Below are 26,204 nucleotides of genomic sequence, written 5' to 3' on the forward strand. Positions count from 1 at the left end.
ATATTAATACGCGGATTGGCGGTAGCAGAATTTGCTCCGTCTCTATGGCAGCGCCATCTCGTTGCGCGGAGACGGTCGAGCACTGCGCCTGCGCTGTTGTGCGTAGTGGGGCGCGCTCTAGTGGGAAAGTTGTGTACGCACTGACTACGCGTAACTATGTACACAACACAATCCTAGCATGGGTGAAACAGGGACCTGAATTTCTTTCTTCCTAATTACGAGAGCAGGCGAGTGGGGCTGCGCTGTCTGAGTCTGTAAAGTCAGTACTTCGGTAAGATACCCATTTGTGAAGCTTCCCAGTACGACGTCATTGGGTTTGTAGTTAACAGTGAAGCAACACCATCAGCTGAGTGACGTCAGAAAGACTGCTCGCGGAGAAACTGCGGTCGCGCCGTTGCACCCTTAATCGTAGGTAGGGGTGAGTCGAGCGACGCGAGGAGCACGTGCGGCCGTTGCTATGGCAACGCGCATGCGCGCACAGGGTGCGAGGCGCCGCGGCCGCCGGACGGAGCGCGCTCGGCCGGCAGTGTCCGCGATGGTAGCGAGGTGCGCGGACGACGGCGGGGGCGGCTGCGGCTCGGGCCGCTGGGCGGCGGTGTACGCGTGTCTGTGCGCGCTGCTGCTGGCGCAGCTCGCCTCCTCCTGCTACCTGCTGCGCTACGTGCAGAGGGTGGAGCGCGCCTGCTGCAGCGGCGGCGCCGTCGCCGACCCCGACGACGACGCCGAGGGCGAGGACGAAGCGTCGCGGGTTCGCGCCCCGCGCAGCCTCGCCGACGACAGCAACGCCGTCGTGCAGGAGTCCACAGTCGAGTTCTTCGACCCCAAGCTGCGGCCCGAGATCGAGGAGCGCGACCAGCAGCAGAGCAAGGCGTCCGGCGACAAGGGCGCCACCCCCTGGGTCTGGCTCACCTCGTACTCCAGGCTGCCGGTAAGTCCGCCGCACGCGGCTCGAGCCCGCACTACACGAGTGGACTGCCTAGCGGGCTAGCGGTTGCGTTGTATACTTGGCGAGTAATCGGAACTGCAGGCTGTCTCCAAAGATAGATCAGACATTAAGCACAGAAATATAATAAATTACACGCCGACACCGTAACAGATAGGTCAAAAAAAAGTTACGGAAGTTTAAACGACGTCATATTCTGCGTGCGGCGGTAGACGTTTTTGTTTTGCTATTCAAATTTCGAAATGATACCGTTGTCAAGGCGTATATAAACATAAAATGAAACGTATCTGCAAAATTTAGTGGGGAGACAACAATGCTGTGAAGAACAATAAGGGTAACCAATTAACTTGTACGTACTTACAGGTATTCGGAGACATGTAATGGCAAAGACAGACGTATTAAGGAATTGTGGTACCCCTGTACAATTTCGTCCCACTTCATACCTTGTTAACAAACCGTAGGCGTATGTATTTCACATATGTCTTCATGTTCACGTTGTGTGGAAATACGAGGGCGTGGTACTTCTGAAATTTTCTCAGAAAACTATTACAACTTTTTAAATAAAACAAACGTTACTAATATTGGTTGGTTGGTTGGCTGATTTGGGGAAGGAGACCAGACAGCGTTTTCATCGGTCTCATCGGATTAGGGAAGGATGGGGAAGGAAGTCGGCCGTGCCCTTTCAGAGGAACCATCCCGGCATTGGCCTGGAGTGATTTAGGGAAATCACGGAAAACCTAAATCAGGATGGCCGGACGCGGGATTGAACCGTTATTAATATTCTACAGCTTTATTCTTCATTACGGTATATTGATAACGTTTACTTATGGACCGTCTGACAGCAACTGAATAAAACACAATTTTAGTGCCATACGCGTTTCGCCTTTATTTTCTGCAAGGCATCATCAGTGGCCTGGAATATGTACATATGTTAGCTATTTAATTTACATTTTTGTCACTGTGCCTATAGGTTACAAACAGTTCTGGTGGTTGGTATTTCCTGTTAAGTAGTAATGTTTTGAACTGTAATTACAGGTTGCGTGGACGATTTCTTACATATTACGCTCCTGTTCCATTTTTGGTGTTGTTCTTCTTCTTATGAACGCCAATTTGCGGTTTTTTCCCCACATTCCACAGCACTGTGAACTGAACGCTTGTTTTAATGCAATGTTTTGGTTTCTGTTGCCGACTGTCAAATGTTTTTGCCAAAGGTCGAATGTTATTGACAAACTTATGAGTGTAATTATTGAAGTACCTGTGGTCTGTTCGTGTATGCATTTGTGCGTGTGTATGTGTGTGTGTGTGTGTGTGTGTGTGTGTGTGTGTGTGTGTGTTTTTTGGTGTGATATTAATTTTTTTTGTGCTCTGTGTGTGTGTGTGTGTGTATATATATATATATATATATATGTGTGTGTGTGTTTGTGTGTTATGGTGTGATATAAATTTTTTTGTGCTGTGTGTGTGTGTGTGTGTGTGTGTGTGTGTGTGTGTGTATCTCCCAAAGGCAAACAGTTCGCCGATACCTTCGCCCCAGGATGTCTGTCTTCAATGACGAAGCCACAACCTCTTCTCTGCTTCATCGCTATCAATGTGAAGTCCAAGAAGGTGTTCTTTAAATTTTGGAAGTAGATGAAACTCGGATGAGGCGAAGACGGAACTGTATGGTGGGTGATCGATGGCAGTGAATCCAAGGCGTCGAATTATTGCAGATGCCGTAACACTCTTGTGTGATCTGGTATTTTCATGCTAAAGAAGAGGATGTTCCATGTGTGGACGAACTCACCGAACTCAAAACACGATTGTAGCACGCATTTTCTCACGCAGTGACAAAGTTACGTTAGTCAAAGCCATGTTACACGCTACAATTTCGTGTCATCTAGCGGCAGAGGGCTCCAGATATGCAGACATGATGAATAATGATGTAGAATGTCAATAACGTTTGTTTTATTTAAAAAGCTTTAACAATTTTCAAACCAATATGGAGGCCTTACTTTTCTGCAGTCCCTCGTACTAACGTTGTTGAGACAGAGAACTGTTTGCCGCAGTATAGCACTGAAAATATTCAATGGCGTGCACATAAATGCAGGGTCAAGTGTGTGGTTCATACCATTGTCGTCTCCCCGTTATATTTTTCAGATACATTATACTGAATGTTTCTGGATGCTTGCCAATGACGTAACGCGGAAATTGCAAAAGCAAAAAAAAAAAAAAAAAACTTCTGCAACAATAAGTGGAAAATGACATCCTCTAAACATTTCATACATGATGCGGAGCCACAGGAAAAGTATTTACACTCTTAGATTTAACAGTTACTTGTAAATAACATTAAAATCAGTATACACCACACCTGCTTGTAAACCAGTCCTATATCAATAACAACAGTCTCTCCTAAAGACAAAGACAAAATTGTTCGTTACCGATGATTTTAAGTTTGTATTCTGGAAGTAAAATCGAGGTTTCTTTGTGTACTGCCACCAGAATAATGTCAACTGCGAACTTAGTTTTAAACTACATTCCGCAGCAACAGAATATCAAAAAATAGCCAATACACTGTATCTCAGAAACATTACAACGTCCAAAGGTCCATCGTTTTCAGCCAATAGATGGCAGGTTTCGTACCATAAAAGTTTCTCGAACAATACTACACATTAGTAAATAAATTACAACAACTATAATGAGATTTTTTTGGAGAACAAGAATGTATACGAAAACATCCTATCCACGTAGATCATAACTGCCGATCATTGCAGGTATAAAGTCACTTTCTTCGTCCGTCGAATGTAAATGATTGTGGACTGTATTGCAATGCTGCAAATTCGCTAAAAAATTACGTCAGTTCCTGTAGTGCTTAACGAAAATAATTCGTTAGCGTGTGTTTCCGTAGATGGAGTTCGGATTGTTAAAATGCATCTGCCTGAGAAATGTTTTGGAGACGAGACGCCTATTTATACAGATCTCGCATTGTATGAGCGTTACTTACAGCTTGGTTAACACGACCAGGCAGTAAATGCAGAACGCGAAGAATAATTCGGCAAGCCCGTACAGTATTTTCAAGCAGCCCGCGTTATAACTAGGCAGGCAGTCTTCTAAGACGAAGAAATGTGAGGCTACCGAGGCAATATAACGACTTGTACGCGGAAATTTAAATCTTTAAAGTGATTTCATTCGTCTTTGTTAAGCCTTACCTTGGAAAACGTGTCTAAAAGTGCTAGAACATATGTTGCAAAAAGCAAATTATTAAAAATATTTGCCTTCTGTAAACCAAAATCTGAAATGAGGTAGACGGTATCAGTTTGGCTTGAAACTAGTATCAAGCCATAGTGTCGGATTTTCACGTAAAAAACACAGGTGATTAGTATTGATCATGGATTTCGCTTTTTTTATCTCTCATTGAGGCGTCAATTTTAATTCTTCGTATTCTGTTATTTATCCTTCTTCCCCTCCAGAATAGCATCTGACAAGCTTGCTTCACACTGTTTTGATTGTTTTATTTCTGGCTCAAGGAGGTGACCAACGTCTCAGCGATTAAAATCAACTTGTACAAAAGTCAGTTGGATTCTTTTTAAAACAGTGAGCACTCATCTTGCATTAAATTTTGTTGCTTTTAATTTTTCAAGTTAAATTATAATGAACTTTTCTTTTGTCAGCCGTACAGCCTCTGGTACGTGACAAAAGTGTACTTACCAACAGAGAAATACCATATTCTGCCTTTCTCTATATTTTCTTCTATGGTTGACGTTTCAGTGAGTCATTTACGTGGATTTTCTTCAAGTGAAGTACAGCTTAAGTGATACAAAGCTTAACCATTGAAAATTACTCCTTATAAACGGCCAACAGTTTCACAAGAATTTCCGCTGGCGTTAAAAGAGCCTGAAGTAAAGAATTTTATCTAGTGAAAATGTTTCATTTTATTGGCACACTCACAATACCTAACACATACAGTTACGTCAAAAGGAGGCATAGTTGAAACTATTCTGCACGCAAAATTACTACTTGACGTATCGTATAACACAACACAGCAAACATGGAATGTCACTGGAAAGCTAGCCCTCCTGTTGTCTGGTTGCGAACGTATCACCTTGCGTTCTTATACAGTGCAGCATGTTTCACGTAACGCGAACATGCATATTGTTTTATAGATGATTCGAGAAGTAGAAACAGAATTTTTGTGTAACTTTAGTCAAAATAATGCATGTAAAGGATTTTGAAACTGGTAGCGGTAATTTAAAAAAACCTTTACATAATTCTTGAGACAGTCACAGTCGAAAAATAGTCAAAATAATTCATACTATGCTGCTTTGTTAACGCTTTGTACGTCTTACTCACCGCAGTACTGATAAAGTAAAGTGTTGTTTTCAAATAGAAAAGTATTCGCCACGCGGAGTGGCCGCGTAGTTAAAGGCGCTATGTCACGGATTGAGCGGCCCCTCCCACCGAGGGTTCGAGTCCTCCCTCGGGCATGGGTGTGTGTCTTGTTCTTAGCGTAATTTAATATAAGTTAGTTAAAGTGTTTAAGTCTAGAGACCGATGACGTCAGCAGTCTGGTCCCTTAGGTATTCCCACATATTTGAACATTTAGAAACGTATTTCATGGGTCTTCCAAAGAAGCGTACAGCGGTAGAAGACTTTTCTTCACACAGAAGTTACTCGTTATAAACGATGAACAATTTTAGATGAATTTTCGTTAACGACAGCCGTCGAAAGCGGTAAATATTATCAGGTCAAAGAATTCCATTTTATATGCTAGAACGAAACAAATACAATCACTTCGAAATGCAGTACAGTCGAAACTTTTCTGCACACGAAAATTGATACTTCGTATATCATATTTCACAATATAATAAACACGAAGTGTCATTGAAAGCATGGAGCCCTGTTGATCAGGATAACACGGTTGCACAGAGCAGTTTCAACCCGTGTTACGCCATGTTACCGGGGCAAAGCGATAGAGACTTCGCTGTCAGCGATTTTAGTTTCTTGTATCCTTATATTTCCTACTTTTTTGGTGAAACGCGTCACTTCTGAAGATGAAGTCTGTTGTATGACTGTTCTCCCCCCACTTCAAGAGCTGTCGAATACGATTAAAATAAAGTCGTTTCATAAAAACACGTTTTGCTGGGTTAAATGTTACGAGTAATATGCATAAGTCAAACCTCCTTTTATACGCCTTGCCGAACGTTGAAATTTTATTTCTGTATCTTAAACTGTTTGCAACATGATGTGTCAGTGGCTGTCATGGAAGAATATACTGGATGTGACGTAATTGGATGGGATATCTGCACTTCTTTTGTGAAACATTCAGACTTGTTAGAAAACAATAAGTACACTGTGATGTACAATATAAACAGTAAGAACAAGACTAAGACAATGATAATCCTACAGTGGTAAATCTAATAATCGAAAGCCAAAGAACGGCTTCACATCTTTCACGACGTAATAGGACCTGCGATGCCCTACTTCTCCCTCTTTCCCGACAGATCTGTTCCATATTTCTTCGAGGCGACTGCTCGACATGGTCAGGTGACGGGTGCTGGCTACTACTGGTACGTTGCTCATTACCAGCAGTAATCACCACCCGTCACCAACGATGCCCAGCAGTCGCCTCGAAGAAATGTTGTGGGACACACAAAATGTGTTCTCACAGCAGACTCGAGAGCCATATACTGATTTGCGGTGCTTTTCAAATGTTATTGTTTTGGTAGTGTGCAACTTGCGACATCGTACAACACTGCTAGATTTCTGTGTCGTTCGAGCCGCTACTGGTAAAATATGACATTTTACGAACTACTCGGCCTGAACCGTTCAAAATGTGGCCAATGCCGTCTTCTTAAATAGTCGTTCATTCCTTGGCTGAAATTTCGTATATTCACTCCTCAGTCACTAATGCCAATCGATGACAGCTTTAAAATGATTATATGACCAAAGCAGTAAACATCAAGGTTTCTGAACTGTCACAACGGGTTTCGGCCAAATTATACCATGTGAATACCTGAAACTGAAACACAGGGGACAAGAGGACAGCTGTTATGACCTCGGCCAATAGTAAGCATCATAACAACATGTCGCAGAACCTGATGTGGATGCTAGAAACCGTCCTCCTGTGTTTTAATTTTGGATCTGAAGATCGCGTAATTCCCCTGAAATCGGTTATCACACTTAAGTAAAAGAAAGTTATCCGGGCTGTTTTGCTCATATAGTTATAAATCAAAATCACGCACAGTTACTGCAATAATACGTCACCTTTCTGTAAAACAATATTTCAGTAAACATGCCTAGATCTGTAGTTAAGCTGGCTAGTTTACATAAAAAGGCACAAAGCAGGTGAAGAATGACTTTATTGATAAAAAAGAATGCACGAAGTGTTTCGGAATTATTCCCATCTTCAGAAATCCAAGTTCAAAAGACAAGTGCGTAACTAGTTGTGTGTATAACATCGGATGACAGACCAAAGATCCATATTATCATTTTACATACACAACTGGTGACGCACTTGTCTTTGTGCTACCTTTGCCCATGGATTTCTGAAGATGGAATAACTCCGAAACGTGTCATGCATACTGTGTGATCAATAAAGTAATTCTTTACATTCTGTATGGTTTTTTAATGCAACCTAGTCAGCTTAACTACAGTTCCCACATTTACAAGAATGGTCACTACCTTCTTAAGTGATTTTTTTTGTCACGCGTTTATTATGTTTCAGTACCTAAACAGAGGCCTGCTGGAGTGGCCAAGCAGTTCTAGGCGCTACAGTCTGGAACCGCGCGACCGCTACGGTCGCAGGTTCGAATCCTGCCTCGGGCATGGATGTGTTTGATGTCCTTAGGTTAGTTAGGTTTAAGTAGTTCTAAGTTCTAGGGGTCTGATGACCTCAGATGTAAAGTCCCATAGTGCTCAGAGCCATTTGAACCAACCTAAAGCGATTTGAGTCTTTCCATCTGAGTTTCTGGTCGCTCTGATATAAAAACTCCTGCCAAATTAAAATTGCATTCAAGACCAGGGGCCATAGGCCTACGTGGAAACTTTTATCATCTGTTCCATTTTTCAAACCGAAAATTACGTGATTGTTACAGACAATTGAAGCTTTGGGTCTTATTCCAACGGCGCAAGTGGCAAAGCATAGTCCACATTAAGTAGCTTACTTCACTTTCTTATCCGAGACACAATGTTTATCTGTAAGGAAACCTCACGTACTATAACGCCTTGTAGTGGTAAGGCGCTGGTATACATGTAAGAAGGTTTTCGACTCACTCCGCAGTGTGAACAGCGATGTGATTAAGACAGTGGAATTGTATACAGTGTAACAAAGTTGAGATATCCATCTATATTTCAGCCTGCCGGTGTGGCCGAGTTGTTCTGGGCGCTTCAGTCTGGACCCGCGCGAGTGCTACGGTCGTAGGTTTGAATCTTGCCTCGGGCATGGATATATGTGATGTCCTTAGGTTAAGTAGTTCTAAAGTTCTAGGGGACTGATGACCTCAGCTGTTGAGTCCCATAGTGCTCAGAGCCATCTATATTTCAGTTTGTTTTGGGTCGCCTAAGTCACATGAACCCCATGACGGGATGGATTTTTTGTAAAGGATACCACAGAGTTATTTCTCGTCCTTTCATGGGTTTCTTTTCGTCTCTAACGACCTTGCCGTCGACGGGACGTTCAACTCTAATATTCGTTCCTTCCTTCTCAACGCGGCACAATAGAAGTTTGACGAATTCAAGTGACTTTCGTCCCTTCGCCTGTGACCTGCATAACGATATAACGCACACTATGTGGCTACAAGTACTCGGACGGATTGTTATAGCATTGTTAGCTGTAAACTTTGCGTAAACGACGTTGCTGAGCCTTAGTAAATTGTATGATTTTACCGTGAATTAGACTCAAGACGGGGAAGTAGTGGTTGTTGCTTTAAATTCTGGATGTTATTGTAGTTAGAGTGTGGCAAAAGAATGCTTAATAAGTCGATAAGCTTTCTTTTGCCACAATGATGTCCCTAATTGGCTCAAAGGGCTCGGAGCACTATGCGACTAAACTTCTGAGGTCATCAGTCGCCTAGAACTTAGAACTAATTAAACCAAACTAACCTAAGGACATCACACACATCCATGCCCGAGGCAGGATTCGAACCTGCGACCGTAGCGGTCGCTCGGTTCTAGAATGCAGCGCCTAGAACCGCACGGCCACTCCGGCCGGCGATGTCCCGAATTAAAGCAACAACCACTGTTTACCCGTCTTGTTTCTAATTCACGGTATAATCATACAAACTATCAACAGATGTCTGTACAATCGTGTTCTGCACGGAAAGTGGCATTCCGCTCAACGGACAACCATGCCAACGATGACGCCAGGGCACCTCTCAAACGGGATAGTGTGTGCCAGGTAGTCCGAAATCCACAATCGTTGTGTACACAGTCACAGACGGGACGGGATGGCAAAAAGAAGACGCCTATCAGGTGTAGCGTCTTAAAGAGTATGAAAGCAGGAGAGTCGCAAACTGATGTGGTTCGATGGCTTCATGTGAATCGTTCTGTTGTTACTAGCATGTGGCGACAGTTTATAAAGACAGAAACTGTATTCCGAAGATTAGGGCAGGGCCGACCACGTGTGATACCAAAAAGACAGGCACGACGACACTGCACGGCAACTGGCATTTGACCTTGCAGCACGCACTCCATGTGCTGTATTCATACAAACGGTGACAGAAAGCTTCGGCAGAGTGGTCTTTATTGACGGAGACCTGCTGTATGTGTACTTCTGTTGCGTCATCACAGAAGGGAACGTGTGGAGTGGACTTGTCAACATACCACCTGGACGTCCCACTGTCGACCAATGTTCTTTTCACAGATGAGTTCCGATTTGGTTTGGAGAGTAATTTCCCAAGTATTAGCATCTAGAAGGAACGTGGAACACGGTTTCTGGACCGAAGCATTGTGCCAAGGGACCTATATCGCGGTTGATTCACAATTGTGTGGACAGGGATTATGTGTACTACTCGAATACCTCTTCATGAAATTGTATTGGTGAATCGGCAAGGTTTAACTGCTGTCAAGTATCGTGTCGAGATCTTGGTACCTCATGTGCGATTCTTGCGAGTTGGTATGGATCCAGAAAGGAAGTTTGCGAATTTGTGGTAAGTTCCTATGGGACCAAACTGCTGAGCTCATTGGTCCCTAGACTTACACACTGCTTAATCTAACTTAAACTATCTTACGCTAAGGGAAACACACACACACATCCATGTCCAAGGGAGGACTCGAACCTCCGACAGGGGTAGCCCCGCGAACCGTGGCAAGGCGCCTTAAACCGCACGGCTACATCGCGCAGCAGGTGCGAATCCAGATTTCGTGTTGATGGACGATAACGCTCGACCTCACGGAGAATGGGTGGTTGATATTTTCTTGGAAACGGAAAATGTTACACGCATAGCGTGGCTTCCTCGCTCCCCCGACTTAAATTCCATAGAGCATGTTGGAATCCACTAGGGAGACAGTTGGCTTTACGTCAACATGCACCAACCACTCTCCAAGACTTGCGTGCAGCTCTGCAGCAACATGAGATTGATAACATGAGATTGATAACATCTTTCTCAGCATTCCCTGTCGTTTTCGGGCCTGTTTTGCTGCCATAGGTGATCACACCCCATGCTGAGTACATTAACTGGTCGTCGGAATCTTTGTGGAAATCCGTCAAGTTGGAAAAAAACGAAGAACATTTTTATCTACCGTTATGCATATACAAGTTATTTATTTTCTGTATTCTTTACATTGTTCCTAATTTAATATCACCATGGCAAAATAAATGCAACCTTGCAAAATTTCCGTTTGTTGCTTTAATTTTGGACACCAGTGTATTTACGTAATTCAAATACGTTAAATCATGTTAGATGCGTTAATATACATGCGAACACATGCACAAACATATCTCAGATTTAGACGCACTATTCGGTAAGATTAATGAAAGCCACGAGAAATTTTCCTGTGTTGAGTGTGGAGATGTGGCAATCGATCCTTACAGTCATGTTACACGGGGTACTAACTAAAGCCATTAAGATAACTTAACTCCCGTATTCATCTGTCACGGAAAACGAAAATTATTCTGCAGTGTTTAGACATATATTTTTTTAGGGATTATTGCGAACCAGCACGTCGATTTCTCGTTGCTCTACACTGATAACCTAATAGCGCGTTGATTCAACTGTGGAACGCATATAGCAGCGTTTCTGCGTGGCATGTAACTGACGAGTGCTGCTAGGTTTTTGGGGGTATGAGGTTACAGATGAACGCACACACTTCAAGCAATACCCTTTAATTACGGGTAGATCACTTAAAAGCGCGGAGCTGGTGTGATAGTGTTCAGAAGTGTTCCATCGGATTCAGGTCAGGCCAAGATATGGTGAGTGCACCATCATCCTCCTCAAACGACTGTAACACGATTATGGCCATGTGACACAGTTAGCGTGCTGGAAGGGGCAGCCGCCGTCGGGCTAGACGTCAAATATGGAAGGTGGTCAGCAATAAAATTCACATAGTACACAGCTGTCATTGTACCTTCGATTTTTACCACAAGTCCCTTTAAGACCAGTTGAATGTCCGTCTTGGCGCCATGTTTTCTCCACCGGTCTGCGTCCGTGGTGAAGTGCATGTTTAAGAAACGTAATTCATCTGAAATATGACACTTCTCCATTGATCCACGGTCAATTCGTTATGATGCATTGCCCACCGTAATCGTAACTGACGTCGTTGGGTCTAGGGCCTTGAAGTAAACAGTGCACAGACCCGAAATGTTGCTGCTCTTGCGCGAATGACGCCTTACTTACTTATACGTTGGATGCTGTGCGATTTCGTATTATCGTTTTTATTCAGTTACTTTTGTTCTGTGACTGATTTGTAAGTAAATGTGTCTCTAGTGCGTGTAAGCAATAACAGGCTGCAATGTTATTGGGTATAATGTTCACAATCGTAACACAAAAGAGAGTGAAGTAGACCATCATGCTCTCCATCGCGATGCAAGTTCGCACAAAACTGGGCTGTCTAAATGCTGTAAGAAAGACACTGCGAATGTTGTCAACACTAGAATATGCCCTCGTCATTTCAAAGAAACTGCTTTTATAATGGATTAGCGTCCACAACTGCTACAGTTACGCCGGTAAATCTAATTAATATTTCCCGGAGTTGTGGATGCGACAATTTCTCTACGGAAACTGGAAGACAAGGAAAATAAAATAGAGGCAACTCTTTTAACAATATTCAAGTAAATCTAATTGCGTAGTACTTACAATAATGACAGAAGTGAAATTCATTTAATAATGTTTCTTGGAAAACATTGTAATTCTAACTGCCTCTCAAGGCTCCTTGACTGATGGTACAAAGGTCTGGCATATTTCCCATACCACATCATATCGTTGCTGAACAGAATATAAGGTACGTGAACTCACTTATATTTCTTGTACATCACATTTTGCAACGGTTGGAAGTTAGCAACTTAATGTCCTTTTAATAGGTGAATTTCAACGACATACACCAACATTATCCTCTCATTCTGATGAAAATGCTAAGGGTTAGCGGTCTAACGAAAAGTATAAAATTATGTGGTTTCTAAAATTAATGCAAATGCACTTACTTTAGTAAAATTGACAGCGTACACCTATCAGCTGATTTTTTTAAACTTTTAATAGACAGGAAATAATATAGCGCTCTATGTATCATTTATCATTATAACTTTTCTTATAGTGAATTTTTCAAATTACGTTGAAAATTTGTTTGCTGAATCGAAATTTCATTTTTCCCATAATCTTTACTTACAAAATTTGCAAATTTATCGTTGCAGTATTCTGCAAAGACATCCCACTGTCAGCTTCGATCAGTCGGGCCGAAATTTTATCTTTCTGTGACACCGCTGAAGCGATTTTGCGTCTCTGGCAAGCTTTTGATCATTAGCCAATTACAGGACCAGCACGCGTCGAACTGGTCATGCGCCTGTACAAATTCGAATGGCCATTCCATTGTATTCTACCTTGGCGTCCCGGACTCGTGGTGATGCGATTCGGAAGTATCGAGTGTTGGAAATTTTGGATAATACGGTTATACTCACTATGCCATGGTGATTAATAAGGAACGAGTAGGTCATGTAAGTCATGCGATCTAAATATTCGCGCAGTCGATCTGCAATCATTGCGCACACAGATCTCGTAAATTAAAATGTAAAGTGCGTGGTACAGTGTAGTGGTACAGGGGTTCACAGGCAGTTGTTTTCATAAACTACAAGCTGATTTGGCTCAAATGGCTCAAATGGCTCTGAGCACTGTGGGACTTAACATCTGAGGTCATCAGTCCCCTAGAAGTTAAAACTACTTAAACCGAACTAACCTAAGGATATCACACACATCCATGTCCGAGGTAGGATTCGAACCTGCGACTGTACCGGTCACGCGGTTCCAGGCTGAAGCGCCTAGAACCGCTCGGCCACAACGGGCGGCTACAAGCTGATTTATGGGAATATTAAATCAGTTGCATTTCATGTTCAATCTTATCTTCGTTTCTTACATTTTAATTGTTTGTTGTCTTTTTGAGAGACGTACCTGCAGATCATCCCTCTTCGTGGTTTTCACTACAGTTCAAGTTACGTCCATGTGGTTTTCGTGCTCTGCTTTGAGAACAATGAACCAAATATATTCAACATTCCGATTAGAGTACTCAATCTAAGTCATTAATAAATTACTGAACACAGGCTGGAACGCTGCAAAGTTGTAGACACCTGTTGCTACAGTCTTTGTTTCATCATTGATAAGTCAGTGTGGAAATAGTCAAATAATTCAACTGCACGCTGCTATTTCTGCCATTCGTAGAAAATATTCCGCTCTGAGCGTGAGTGATACTACAGATGCAGAAAAATAGGTTACTGGACAATATTCCAGAATGACAAAGACTGGAGACGACTATGTACTGTGTTTCTTTTTACAAGGGTGATATATTTCGTGAAGTTTGTGGTAGCAACGCATTCCCCATTCTCAAAAAAAATATGTGCAGGTTTTACTTTTCAATTACGTCATGATCCTATTGGTCTGATGAAGCATTTCAGGAACTGATCTTTCGAGTCTAGATTCGGTAATTGTAGTTTCGAGGAAATTCCGAAAGATAGTGTCATCACTCTTCCGATATATTTGATAAAGCCCACCATGAATTCCTCACCTATGACAATTTTTTCTTCTCAGAATAGCACTTGCAATCTACACCCTCAATTATTTGCGAGGTGTATTCCAATCTTTGTCTTCCCTACAGTTCTTACCCTCTAGGCTACCTCTAGTACCACGCATTCCCTCATGTATTCCCTCACTTCCACATGTACTGTCATTCTCTCACTTCTTCTTGTCAATATATGTCATATATTCCTTTCCTCGCCGATTGTCCTCATACCTTGCCTTATCAGTCCCCTCTGATTTTCAGCTTTCTTCTGTTGCACCACATCTCAAATGTTATGATTTTCTTCTGCCCCGATTTTTCCACACTCCGTCTTTCACTACCATACACTGCTGTGCTCCAAACGTACATCCTTAGAAATTCCTTCCTCAAATTAAACCTATTTTGGATACTAGTAAACTTCCCTCCATCAGGAATGCCCTCTCCACTAGTGCTAGTCTGCTTTTTATGTCCTCCTAGCTCCGATCAACATGGGTTATTTAGCTGGCCTAGGTACCAGAATTCCTGAATTTCATATTCAGTTCTGATGTTAAGTTCCTCACTGTTCTCATTTCTTCTACGTCTTTCTTCAAACAATTCTCCATCCATATTCTGCACCCATTAAGCTCTTCATAATTCAACAGATCTTGTAATGCTTATTCACTTTCACTGCGTACAGTGATGTCACCAGCGAAACTTGTCACTGTTAATGTTTCACCCTCAATTTTTAATGCAATTCTTGAACCTTTTTCTCATTTCCATCCTTGCTTCTTCGATGTATAGACTGAAGGGTGCGGGCGAAGGGTAGTTCCCAGTATTACACCCTCTTCCATATACATTGATCCCTCATGGTTCTAGTACTTACTGAATATTACCAGCCTTTCCATATAGCCTACCCCTACGTTCCTCAGAATTTTGTACTTCTTGTCCCATTATACAGCGACTGCTACGGTCGCAGGTTCGAATCCTGCTTCGGGTATGGATGTGTGTGATGTCCTTAGGTTAATTAGGTTTAAGTAGTTCTAAGTTCTAGGGGACTGATGACCACAGATGTTAAGTCCCATAGTGCTAAGAGCCATTTGAACCATTTTTTTTTGAACCATTATACACTGTCGAACGCTTTTTCAAGGTCGACAAATCCTGTGATCTTATCTTCATCTTTCTTCTGTCCTGTTTCCATTTTCAACTGCAACGTCAGAACTGCCTCTCTTGTACCTTTACATTTCCTAAACCCAAACTGATCATCATGTAATAGATCGTCAACCCTCTGTTATCTTTATCTTATTCTTGTCAGCAACTGGAATGCCTGAGCTGTTAAGTTAATTGTGCGATAATTCTCTCACTTGTGGGCTCTAGATATCTTCGGAACTGTGTGGATGATGTTTTTCCGAAAGTCAGATCGTGTATTGCCAGATTCATACATTCTACACACCGACTTAATAGTCCTTCTGTTGCCACTTTTCCCAGTTATTTTAAAAATTACGATGGAATGTTATCTATCCCTTCTGCCTCATGGGATCTAAAGTCTTCGAGAGCTCTTCTGATTCTAATACTGCTCAGTCCGAAACTGCACGCCTGCTACGGTCGCAGGTTCGAATCCTGCCTCGGGTTTGGATGTGTCTGATGTCCGTAGGTTAGTTAGGTTTAAGTAGTTCTACGTTCTAGGGGACTGATGACCTCAGATGTTAAGTCCCATAGTGCTTAGAGCCATTGAACTATCTAATACTGGATCACCAGTCTCTTCCCTATCTACTCCCGTTTCGCCTTCTATCAAGTCGCCAGACGAGTACCCCCCAACCCCCCCCCCCCCATTATGGAGACCTTCACTGTACTTTTACCACCCTTCCAGTCTCTCCTCTGCATTTAACAGTGGAATTTCCACTGCAGTCTTAAGCGGTTACCGCCCTTGCTTTGAATTTCATCGAACAGTGTTTTGATTTTTCTATATTCTGAGTTAGCCCTTCTGATAATCATTCCTTTTCCGATTTCTTTACATTTTTCTTGAAGCATTTCGCTATAGTTTCCCTGCAATTTCAATTTATTTCACTCTTGAGTGGCTTGTATTTCTGTATTCCTGAATTTCCCTGAACCTTTTTGCACTCGCTTGTTTCATCGATCAAGTGAGATACTTCTTCTGTTACCCATGGCCTCTTCGCATTTACGTTCTTTGTACCTTCGTTTTTATTTCCAACTTCTGTGATTGCCCTTTTTAGAGATGTCCATTCCTCTTCGACTAAACTGTTTATTGAGCTGTTTATTATCGGAGTATCTACAGCTTCAACGAAATTTAAGCGTATCTCCTCATACCTTTGGATTTCTGTACCCCACTTCTTTGCGCATTGATTCTTCCTGACTAGTCTCAAACTTCAACTTACTCTTCATCATTATTGAATTGTGATCTGAGTCTATATCTGCTCCTGGGTACGCCTTGCAATCCAGTATCTGATTTCGGAATCTCTGCCTGACCATGCTGCAATCTTCTGGTATCTCCCTGCACTTTTTTGAGTATAGGTTTCCTCTCGTGATTCTTTAACACAGTACTCGCTATTTGTAGCTGAATTTATTGCAGATCTCAGTCATTCTCCCCTTCATTCCTACTACCAGTCAGGTATTCTCCCGTAACTCTTTTTCCTACTCCTACCCCTATAACTACATTCCAGTTCCCCATGACTATCAGATTTTCGTCTTCCTTTACCAACTGAACTACCCGTTCAGTATACCCGTATACTACTTCAGGTTCCACATTTCGTTCACAGGCAACATCAACTTTATTTAACTTCCTTGGAGCGTTTATTAATGGCTCTGTGAACAGTCACATTTTATTAGGCAGCTAGTTTCGAATCCTTACACGTTCATTTTCAAGCCTGGTTCATTGAAGCTGCACTGGCAGTGCCTGATCTTAAAAGTAAACATGTATATAAATGTTAGCTGCATGAACGCGACAATCTACACATACCTGTTACCAAGTCAAAATCAAACTTGATAACAGGCATGTGTAGACTGCGGCATTCATCCTGCTAACATTTGTAGAGTAGATGTTTGTTATTAAGATCAGGCACTGTCTGTGCAGCCGCAGTGGACCAGGATTGAAGATGAACGTGTAAAGGTTCAAAACTAGCGGCCTAATAAATAACTGCAACTGTAGACAGAACCATTAATAAATGCTTTAGGGAACACTCATATACTTTCTCGATCTTCTCATCTTCTGCTTGCGACGTCGGCATGTATACCTCATCTATTGTTGTCGGTGTTGGTTTATTGTCGATTCTAATAAGAACAACCATATAGCTGAACTGTTCACAGTAACTCACTGTCTGCCCTATCTTACTGTTTATAATGAATGCTACTTTCGTTTACCATTTTCGCCGTAGGTTACTGGACGTTATTCTGGATTGTAAATGACTGTGGAAACCTGTGCGTTGTATTTCTTTGTGCAATCTCGATATGTAAAAGGAAATGTGCTGACTGACTGGCTCATCATCGGCAAGTCTTTAGTTTCAGCTAGAGCGATGGAGTGCTTTTCAGACCTTTTCATTCAATAAAAATCCACTTTGGTCACCGTAATCTAGCCCAGGTCCATCTCATCAGTGGTCTGTGATGTTTGCCGTTATGACGTGCAATCTATTGTAATACGCTCTTATACTGTGTCACGAGCTATGCCCTTGTTGCATTTATCCAGTTTCGCACTAAGTATTATTAAAACAGTTTTTCACTCTATATTTGTTTCACTTTAGTGGACAAAATGATCTTTAGCAGCTTAAAAAATAATAGTTTTTATTTATGAAGTATTACAGTAGTTGCCTCGCACGGCTACTTACATAATACGCATAAAACTATTATGCAAGTTGGCTGCATGTACGTCTATCTCCACGGTTGGCTGTCACTCTTGTTACAACAAAGAGGGGAATATGGCGATAACAACGCTGTTTAAAAATTGTTCGGATGAAATCTCAGTAAAAATGATGTTTCATAAGTAATGACAGACATGAAGATAATAGAAGCTATTGAACTGTGGTGCTACAGGTGAATGTTGAAGACTAGATTGATACATCAGGTAACTAACGAAGAAGTTCTGAATCGAACTGAGGAGAAACGAAAATTGTGGTATAACATTAGTAAAAGAAGGGACCAACTGGTGGAACCCATCCTAAAGGACGAATTGTCAATTTGCTTATGGAGGAATGTGTGAATTCTAAAAATTGTTGAGGGAGAACAAGGCTTTAATACAGTAGGCAGGTTCAGAGGAATGTAGGTTGCAATAGCTAAGCAGAGATGAAAAGGATTACACAGGACAGCACGGAGAGCTGCTTCAAATCAGTTTTCGGACTCAAGATCATAACAAGAGCTACACAAGTTAAAATGCTGGAGCTAATCCAGGAGGCTGTCTGACGAGGGATGCGCTCTTTAAATGTTCAAGGCCGTGCTCACAATGGCAGAGACGAACAATGTACCTTTCCAAATAAGATGTTCATAAAACTACTGTCGCTATTATATCACAACACTGCACATGGAAATTTTTTGTATTTGTTATTCTGTCTCATTCATTGTTCTCAGTTATGTATAATATTCTCATGTGCTCTCATCGTCGCTAAGCAGCCACGTGCAATATCATTTGGAAGTTCATAACGCTTAAAGATTGCTTTTTGAACGATAGGAATATAAAACCCGAGGAATGGATTTCAGAAAAAGGGGCGGAATGCAGTCAGTTGCCTTCACATGTCTGCAAGTCAGGAAGCCAGTACGGATTATTTTTAAACAATGTTGGCAGTTGTAAGTCACAGGTAAATCAGTAAATAAAAGATTACCACAGTAACAATGTGCTATGAAAACTATAGCTTTGGAACAACTAAAACGTTTTTCTGGCAGACAAGTAAGCCGCTTAAAATTACAAACATACATTTTCCCAGGAGTTAAGTACCTTAAACGACACAATTATGAAGTTAACCACTCCACGAAAAATTTAGTGTTGACTTGAAATAAAAATTACTATACCTTTGTACAATCACTGCAGATGTAATATTTGAATGAACACAGAGGTATCCCATGTACAGTGACGCGGGGTGTCAGTTCACCAACATCGACAATTGTTTTTGAAGGGTACCTTGTCAGAGTAACTACATCATATGCTCCAGACTTCCAGCAGAAGTGAAATAGCCCCAGCTTTCAAATCTAAATTTAACGGCTGTATTTTATGCACTTCATCTTTCGTTGCAATATATTTGTCACGGATGTATACTGAGACCAGTGCGCTGTTTTCGTAGTTCTCTTCTCAGAACTTTTTCGTTCTTAATTTATCTTCTTTATGGGCATTTCCCATGACATAAGTATTGGTATGCCTACAGTCGCACTGAAAGTGAAAAAATCACAAGTTAAAAGAAGTCCTTGCAGTGGTTACATATTATTTTGAGACTATGCTCTGTACTTTTTCCGGCTTGTTCCGCAGAGTTACAGTAGCGCTACATGTTTTTTATAAGATGGATGCAAATCACGATTCTCATTTTCCGTGTTTGAAGAATCTATGGTTTAAGAAGGATGAAAATACAATTTGAACGGATAATAGCACTGGTGATCAAGTACGACAGAAAAATTATTCCATGCTTGTAAATGCTTGAGGTTGCCAGCTAACGAGAAATAAGTGACATTTATGGAGCCATTTGAGCGCTGAATAGCGTGTCTGATCTACAAGCTGCCGCTGGCAGAAAGTTGATTGGCTTATTAAAGCGGAACTTAAAAAGCTAGCTTTCATATAAATAGCGGGCCTGAAAACGTTGCTCTTTAGGTTAGCTGTGAAAGGCTGACATACAGCTTATTGGAAGAGTCGGCCGGTGGAATGTTGCCTGCAGGAATTCAGACATAGTTTCAGAGTGCGCTTCGTATTTGTTATAAAATTCGCCATAGATTCTGGACTGTCACTATCAGATCTTTTGTTAAGCTTTAGAGTCCCGTACGTATTGCCTGACCGGAAGATGATGACAATGACAATCACTAATGCTGACTTCGGATATAATTACCAAATGTTACCAACCGCACAAGTATCGTCGAATATCTTTACGTAAAAATTCGTGGTCTATTCAATGAGCGTGTGTTGAATTACCTGTTCAGGCACGTTCTGGAAACGGAATCTTTACTCTTTTGTCAAAGATATCTCATCTCCTATGGTGACTCTAGACCCTACTGAGAGGTGGTCAAGTCGTCTCGTGTACAGTTGATGCGTAAGGATGTCTCCCGTTTGTGACACGCGCTGGAACTGCAAATGTTACCGTTCGTGGCCTAAACAGAGGTAAAACCTACCCAAGACGTTGCTCGCATCCTCTGTATGGTACAATGCAAACTCCACATCTGGGTAACAGTCATAGCTTGCAAATCAAATACGTCTCTAAGTTGACCGTACGAGTGGGGCAACTTTCGAGGAGCCATGACATAGAATAGACGTCGTGAAAAACAGCTGAACAGACTCAGATTTGTGATCGTATTCGAAAGGCAGAAGAAATCGAGGCATAGAAGGAATAACTCAGATAAATTATTTGACCATTAATTCACCGTCTGTTACCTACCATTAATGAAGTACTGTTGTTACAGCGGGACGTCTGATTCATATTCTAAATGAACAACACTGTTATGGCTTCAATGGGCTGCGTCCTAGAGATGAAGACGGCTGCAGTGGTGTGTGTCTGGTAGAAGCACTTGCAGTGCTACAATCTCACTTAGCCGCAAGCTATTTCTGTATTTAGCTGCAAAGTTTTTGTGACCAAAATGCAGTCCCAGAAGGAAAGGTCGTCTCTTTGACTGAAGCAGCATTCTGTCCTCCAGCTGTTGACTGTTGAAGGCGTTGCTCCAGTTGAAATTTATAGAAGTGAAAGAGTTTTACGATATGGCTGTCCTGATGTTAATACTGCGTAGCACAGGGTAAGCAAATATATAGCTTGTGTTCCTGGAACGACGTCACTGTGTGACAAATAAACAATTGGACTACGTCTGTCAGCAACCATCGAGTTTTACGGGAGAGAAACTGACGAAGTGATTCAAACGAATCGGCGCATCACACAGCAGAAAACTGCTGGCACCATGGGAATTTCACAAGAGTGTGGAACTCACATTACAGCATTGCACGACTGTTGGAACATGTGTACTCGGTGTGTTCCAAGCGTGTTCATGCCTGAATTAAAAATTCCACCAATTTGAAATTTCCCAGCAACCGTCATTGCGTTACGAGATCTAAAGTGAAGCTTTTCTCCACAATAAAATAACTTCACATGAAACTCGGTTCCACTATTATGAGCCCGAAAATAAACATAAGTCCTTGGAATATCGATGACAATATTCGTTATAGAAAGAAAGGAGGGAAGAAAAATATTACCACCCTTGGTCTGAATATGATGGCGTCTGTGTTTTCGAATCCTGATAGCCATAGCCGTCTGAAGTGGCCGTGCGGTTCTAGGCGCTGCAGTCTGGAACCGCGAGACCGCTACGGTTGCAGGTTCGAATCTTGCCTCGGGCATGGATGTGTGTAATGTCCTTAGGTTAGTTAGGTTTAAGTAGTTCTAAGTTCTAGGGGACTAATGACCTCAGAAGTTGAGTCCCACACAGCTCAAAGCCATTTGAACCATTTGGTAGCCATTACGACATTAACGGGATCTGCTTTCACTATTTATGGATCAAAATTGAACAGACTGCGTTTTATTCCGTTAATGAAAGTTTATAACGATTTTCTGGAATCAGGCACCACCGTTGCATAAGATCGTTAGAGATGTTGTTGTTGTTGTGGTCTTCAGTCCTGAGACTGGTTTGATGCAGCTCTCCATGCTACTCAATCCTGTGCAAGCTTCTTCGTCTCCCAGTAACTACTGCAACCTACATCCTTCTGAATTTGTTAGTGTATTCATCTCTTGGTCTCCCTCTACGATTTTTACCCTCCACGCTGCCCTCCAATACTAAATTCGTGCATCCGTTGATGCCTCAGAACATGTCCTACCAACCCATCCCTTCTTCTAGTCAGGTTGTGCCATAAACTCCTCTTCTCCCCAATCCTATTAAATACCTCCTCATTAGTTATGTGATCTACCCATCTAATCTTCAGCATTCTTCTGTAGCACCACATTTCAAAAGCTTCTATTCTCTTACTGTCCAAACTATTTATCGTCCATGTTTCACTTCCATACTTGGCTACAATCCATACAAATACTTTCAGAAACGACTTCCTAACACTTAAATCTATATTCGATGTTAACAAATTTTTCTTCTTCAGAAACGCTTTCCTTGCCATTGCCAGTCTACATTTTATATCCTCTCTACTTCGACCATCGTCAGTTATTTTGCTCCCCAAATAGCAAAACTCCTTTACTACTTTAAGTGTCTCATTTCCTAATCTAATTCCCTCAGCATCACCCGACTTAATTCGACTACATTCCATTATCCTCGTTTTGCTTTTGTTGATGTTCATCTTATATCCTACTTTCAAGACACTGTCCCTTCCATTCAACTGTTCTTCCAAGTCCTTTGCTGTCTCTGACAGAATTACAATGTCATCGGCGAACCTCAAAGTTTTTATTTCTTCTCCATGGATTTTAATACCTACTCCGAATTATTCTTTTGTTTCCTTCACTACTTGCTCAATATACAGATTGAATAACATCGGGGAGAGGCTACAACCCTGTCTTACTCCCTTCCCAACCACTGCTTCCCTTTCATGTCCCTCGACTCTTATAACTGCCATCTGGTTTGTGTAGAAATTGTAAATAGCCTTTCGCTCCCTGTATTTTACCCCTGCCACCTTCAGAATTTGAAAGAGAGTATTCCAGTCAACATTGTCAAAAGCTTTCTCTAAGTCTACAAATGGTAGAAACGTAGGTTTGCCTATCCTTAATCTAGTTTCTAAGATAAGTCGTAGGGTCAGTATTGCCTCACGTGTTCCAATATTTCTACGGAATCCAAACTGATCTTCCCCGGCATCTACTAGTTCCTCCATTTGTCTGTAAAGAATTCGCGTTAGTATTTTGCATCCGTGACTTATTAAACTGATAGTTCGGTAATTTTCACATCTGTCAACACCTGGGATTGGAATTATTATATTCTTCTTGAAGCCTGAGGGTATTTCGCCTGTCTCATATATATTGCTCACCAGATGGTAGAGTTTTGTCAGAACTGGCTCTCCCAAGGCTGTCAGTAGTTCTAATGGAATGTTGTCTACTCCCGGGACCTTGTTTCGACTCAGGCCTTTCAGTGCTCTGTCAAACTCTTCACGCAGTATCATATCTCCCATTTCATCTTCATCTACATCCTCTTCCATTTCCATAATATTGTCCTCAAGTACATCGCCCTAGCATAGACCCTCTATATACTCCTTCCACCTTTCTGCTTCCCTTCTTTGCTTGGAACTGGGTTTCCATCTGTGCTCTTGATATTCATGCAAGTGGTTCTCTTTTCTCCAAAGATCTCTTTAATTTTCCTGTAGGCAGTATCCATCTTACCCCTGGTGAGACAAGCCTCTACTTCACTACATTTGTCCTCTAACCATCCCTGCTTAGCCATTTTGCACTTCCCGTCGATCTCATTTTTGAGAAGTTTGTATTCCTTGTTGCCTGCTTCATTTACTGCATTTTTATATTTCCTCCTTTCATCAATTAAGTTCAATATTTCTTCTGTTATGCAAGGATTTCTTGCAGCCATCGTCTTTTTACGTACTTTATCCTCTGCTGCCTTCACTACTTCATCCCTCAAAGCTACCCATTCTTCTTCTACTGTATTTCTTTCCCCCATTCCTGTCTATTGTTCCCTTATGCTCTCCTGGGAACTCTGTACAACCTCTGGTTCTTTCAGTTTATCCAGGTCCCATCTCCTTAAATTCCCACCTTTTTGCAGTTTCTTCAGTTTTAATCTACAGTTCATGACAAATAGATTGTGGTCAGAGTCCATATCTGCCCCTGGAAATGTCTTACAATTTAAAACCTGGTTCCTAAATCTCTGTCTTACCATTATATAATCTATCTGAAACCTGTCAGTATCTCCAGGCTTCTTCTTTAATGATTCTTGAACCAAGTGTTAGCTATGATTAAGTTGTGCTCTGTGCAAAATTCAACCAGGTGGGTTCCTCTTTCATTTCTTCCCCCCAATCCATATTCACCTACTATGTTTCCTTCTCTCCCTTTTCCTACTACCGAATTCCAGTCACCCATGACTATTAAATTTTGCGTGTCCCTTCAGTATCTGAATAATTTCTTTTATTTCATCATACATTTCTTCAATTTCTTCGTCATCTGCAGAGCTAGTTGGCATATAAACTTGTACTACTGAGGTAGGCGTGGGCTTCGTGTCTATCTTGGCCACAATAATGCGTTCACTATGGTGTTTGTAGTAGCTTACCCGCACTCCTATTTTTTTATTCATTACTAAACCTACTCCTCCATTACCCCTATTTGATTTTGTATTTATGACCCTGCATTCACCTGACCAAAAGTCTTGTTCCTCCTGCCACCGTACGTCACTAATTCCCACTATATCTAACTTTAACGTATCCATTTCCCTTTTTAAATTTTCTATCCTACCTGCCCGATTAAGTGATCTGACATTCCACGCTCCGATCCGTAGAACGCCAGTTTTCTTTCTCCTGATAACGACATCCTCTTGAGTAGTCCCCACCCGGAGATCCGAATGGGGGACTGTTTTACATCCGGAATATTTTACGCAAGAGGACGCCATCATCATTTAACCATACAGTAAAGCTGCATGCCCACGGGAAAAATTACGGCCGTAGTTTCCCCTTGCTTTCAGCCGTTCGGAGTACCAGCACAGCAAGGCCGTTTTGGTTATGTTACAAGGCCAGATCAGTCATTCATCCAGACTGTGTCCCCTGCAACTACTGAAAAGGCTGCTGCCCCTCTTCAGGAACCACACGTTTGTCTGGCCTCTCAACAGATACCCCTCCGTTGTGGTTGCACCTACGGTACGACTATCTGTATCGCTGAGGCACAGCAAGCCTTCCCACCAACGGCAAGGTCCATAGCTCATGGGGGGAGCGTTAGAGATATGTTCTCCAAAATGTAGAAAAGCCTCTCGGTCGAATTCGAGGGGAGGAAGGGAAAATTTTTTGTAACGGCCCAACATAACGAGACATCACATATCATGAGCCGACAGTGAAGAGCTAAAGAGAGTGTTAAGTCACAAAAATACAGCACCACCAAAAAGTATAGGTTCGGCGCCGTGTAATTTTCAAAAAATGTTTCAAATGGCTCTGAGCACTATGGGACTGAACATCTATGGTCATCAGTCCCGTAGAACTTAGAACTACTTAAACCTAATTAACCTAAGGACATCACACAACTCCCAGTCATCACGAGGCAGAGAAATATAATTTTCACAATTTCTTTAAAGTCAGGGCGCATTACTATTGTTCCAATGAAGAAACCCACGTTATGGTGAGAAAGAGGTTGTTGAAACTAAACTGGTACAGCTTCAGAAAGTTTTCTATCGTTTAAAATAATAAATCCAATCAACTGAAGACTGAGTTTGTAGTTTAAAATTTCATTAATGGTAAAACTCTGAGGAAATTCTCTGTATTTCATGTACTAAAATATTTCCAGCAAATACCTCGTAGTGACCATTATTTATCAATCGCACCCTTGTAACTAGAAACTAAAAGCTTACCAATGGACGGCGCCATTAGTTCTAGCGGACCCTAAGTTCCCGGACTAAGGCAATTACAAACTGACAGTTTGACAACATATGAACCTTGGCTCATTAAGCGCAACCCATTACCAGTAGCATCTGAGGTTGGTCTTTGTGGTCCGATACAAGTCTTGATTGTATCATAAAAAGTGATGTTGATGAGAGGTTGTAAGTAGGCTGTTTAGATTTTTATATTGGTAATGCCACGTAGCGCTCTGTATGAAAATCACTGGCTGTGCTGTGTGCAGTATGTGGCTAGTTTGCATTGTTGTCTGCCATTGTAGTGTTGGGCAGCGGCAGCTGGATGTGAACAGCGCGTAGCGTTGCACAGTTGGAGGTGAGCCGCCAGCAGTGGTGGATGTGGGGAGAGAGATGGCGGAAGTTTTGAAATTGAACTGCTATGTATATTATGATTATTAAGGTAAATACAGTG

General features: G+C 41.9%; 1 protein-coding gene across 1 annotated transcript in view; it reads left to right on the forward strand.

Annotated features, from left to right (window-relative positions):
* Positions 1–457: 457 nt before the first annotated feature.
* Positions 458–26,204, forward strand: part of LOC126088406 (uncharacterized) — a 992,980-nt gene continuing 967,233 nt past the window's right edge. Inside the window, exons 1-2 of the mRNA XM_049906546.1 lie at positions 458–675; positions 766–928. Of these exons, the coding sequence (XP_049762503.1) occupies positions 458–675; positions 766–928 (381 nt within the window). The remainder of the gene's footprint in view (positions 676–765; positions 929–26,204) is intronic.

The sequence above is a fragment of the Schistocerca cancellata genome, chromosome 6 (assembly GCF_023864275.1).
Source record: "Schistocerca cancellata isolate TAMUIC-IGC-003103 chromosome 6, iqSchCanc2.1, whole genome shotgun sequence".
Lineage (NCBI taxonomy): Eukaryota > Metazoa > Arthropoda > Insecta > Orthoptera > Acrididae > Schistocerca > Schistocerca cancellata.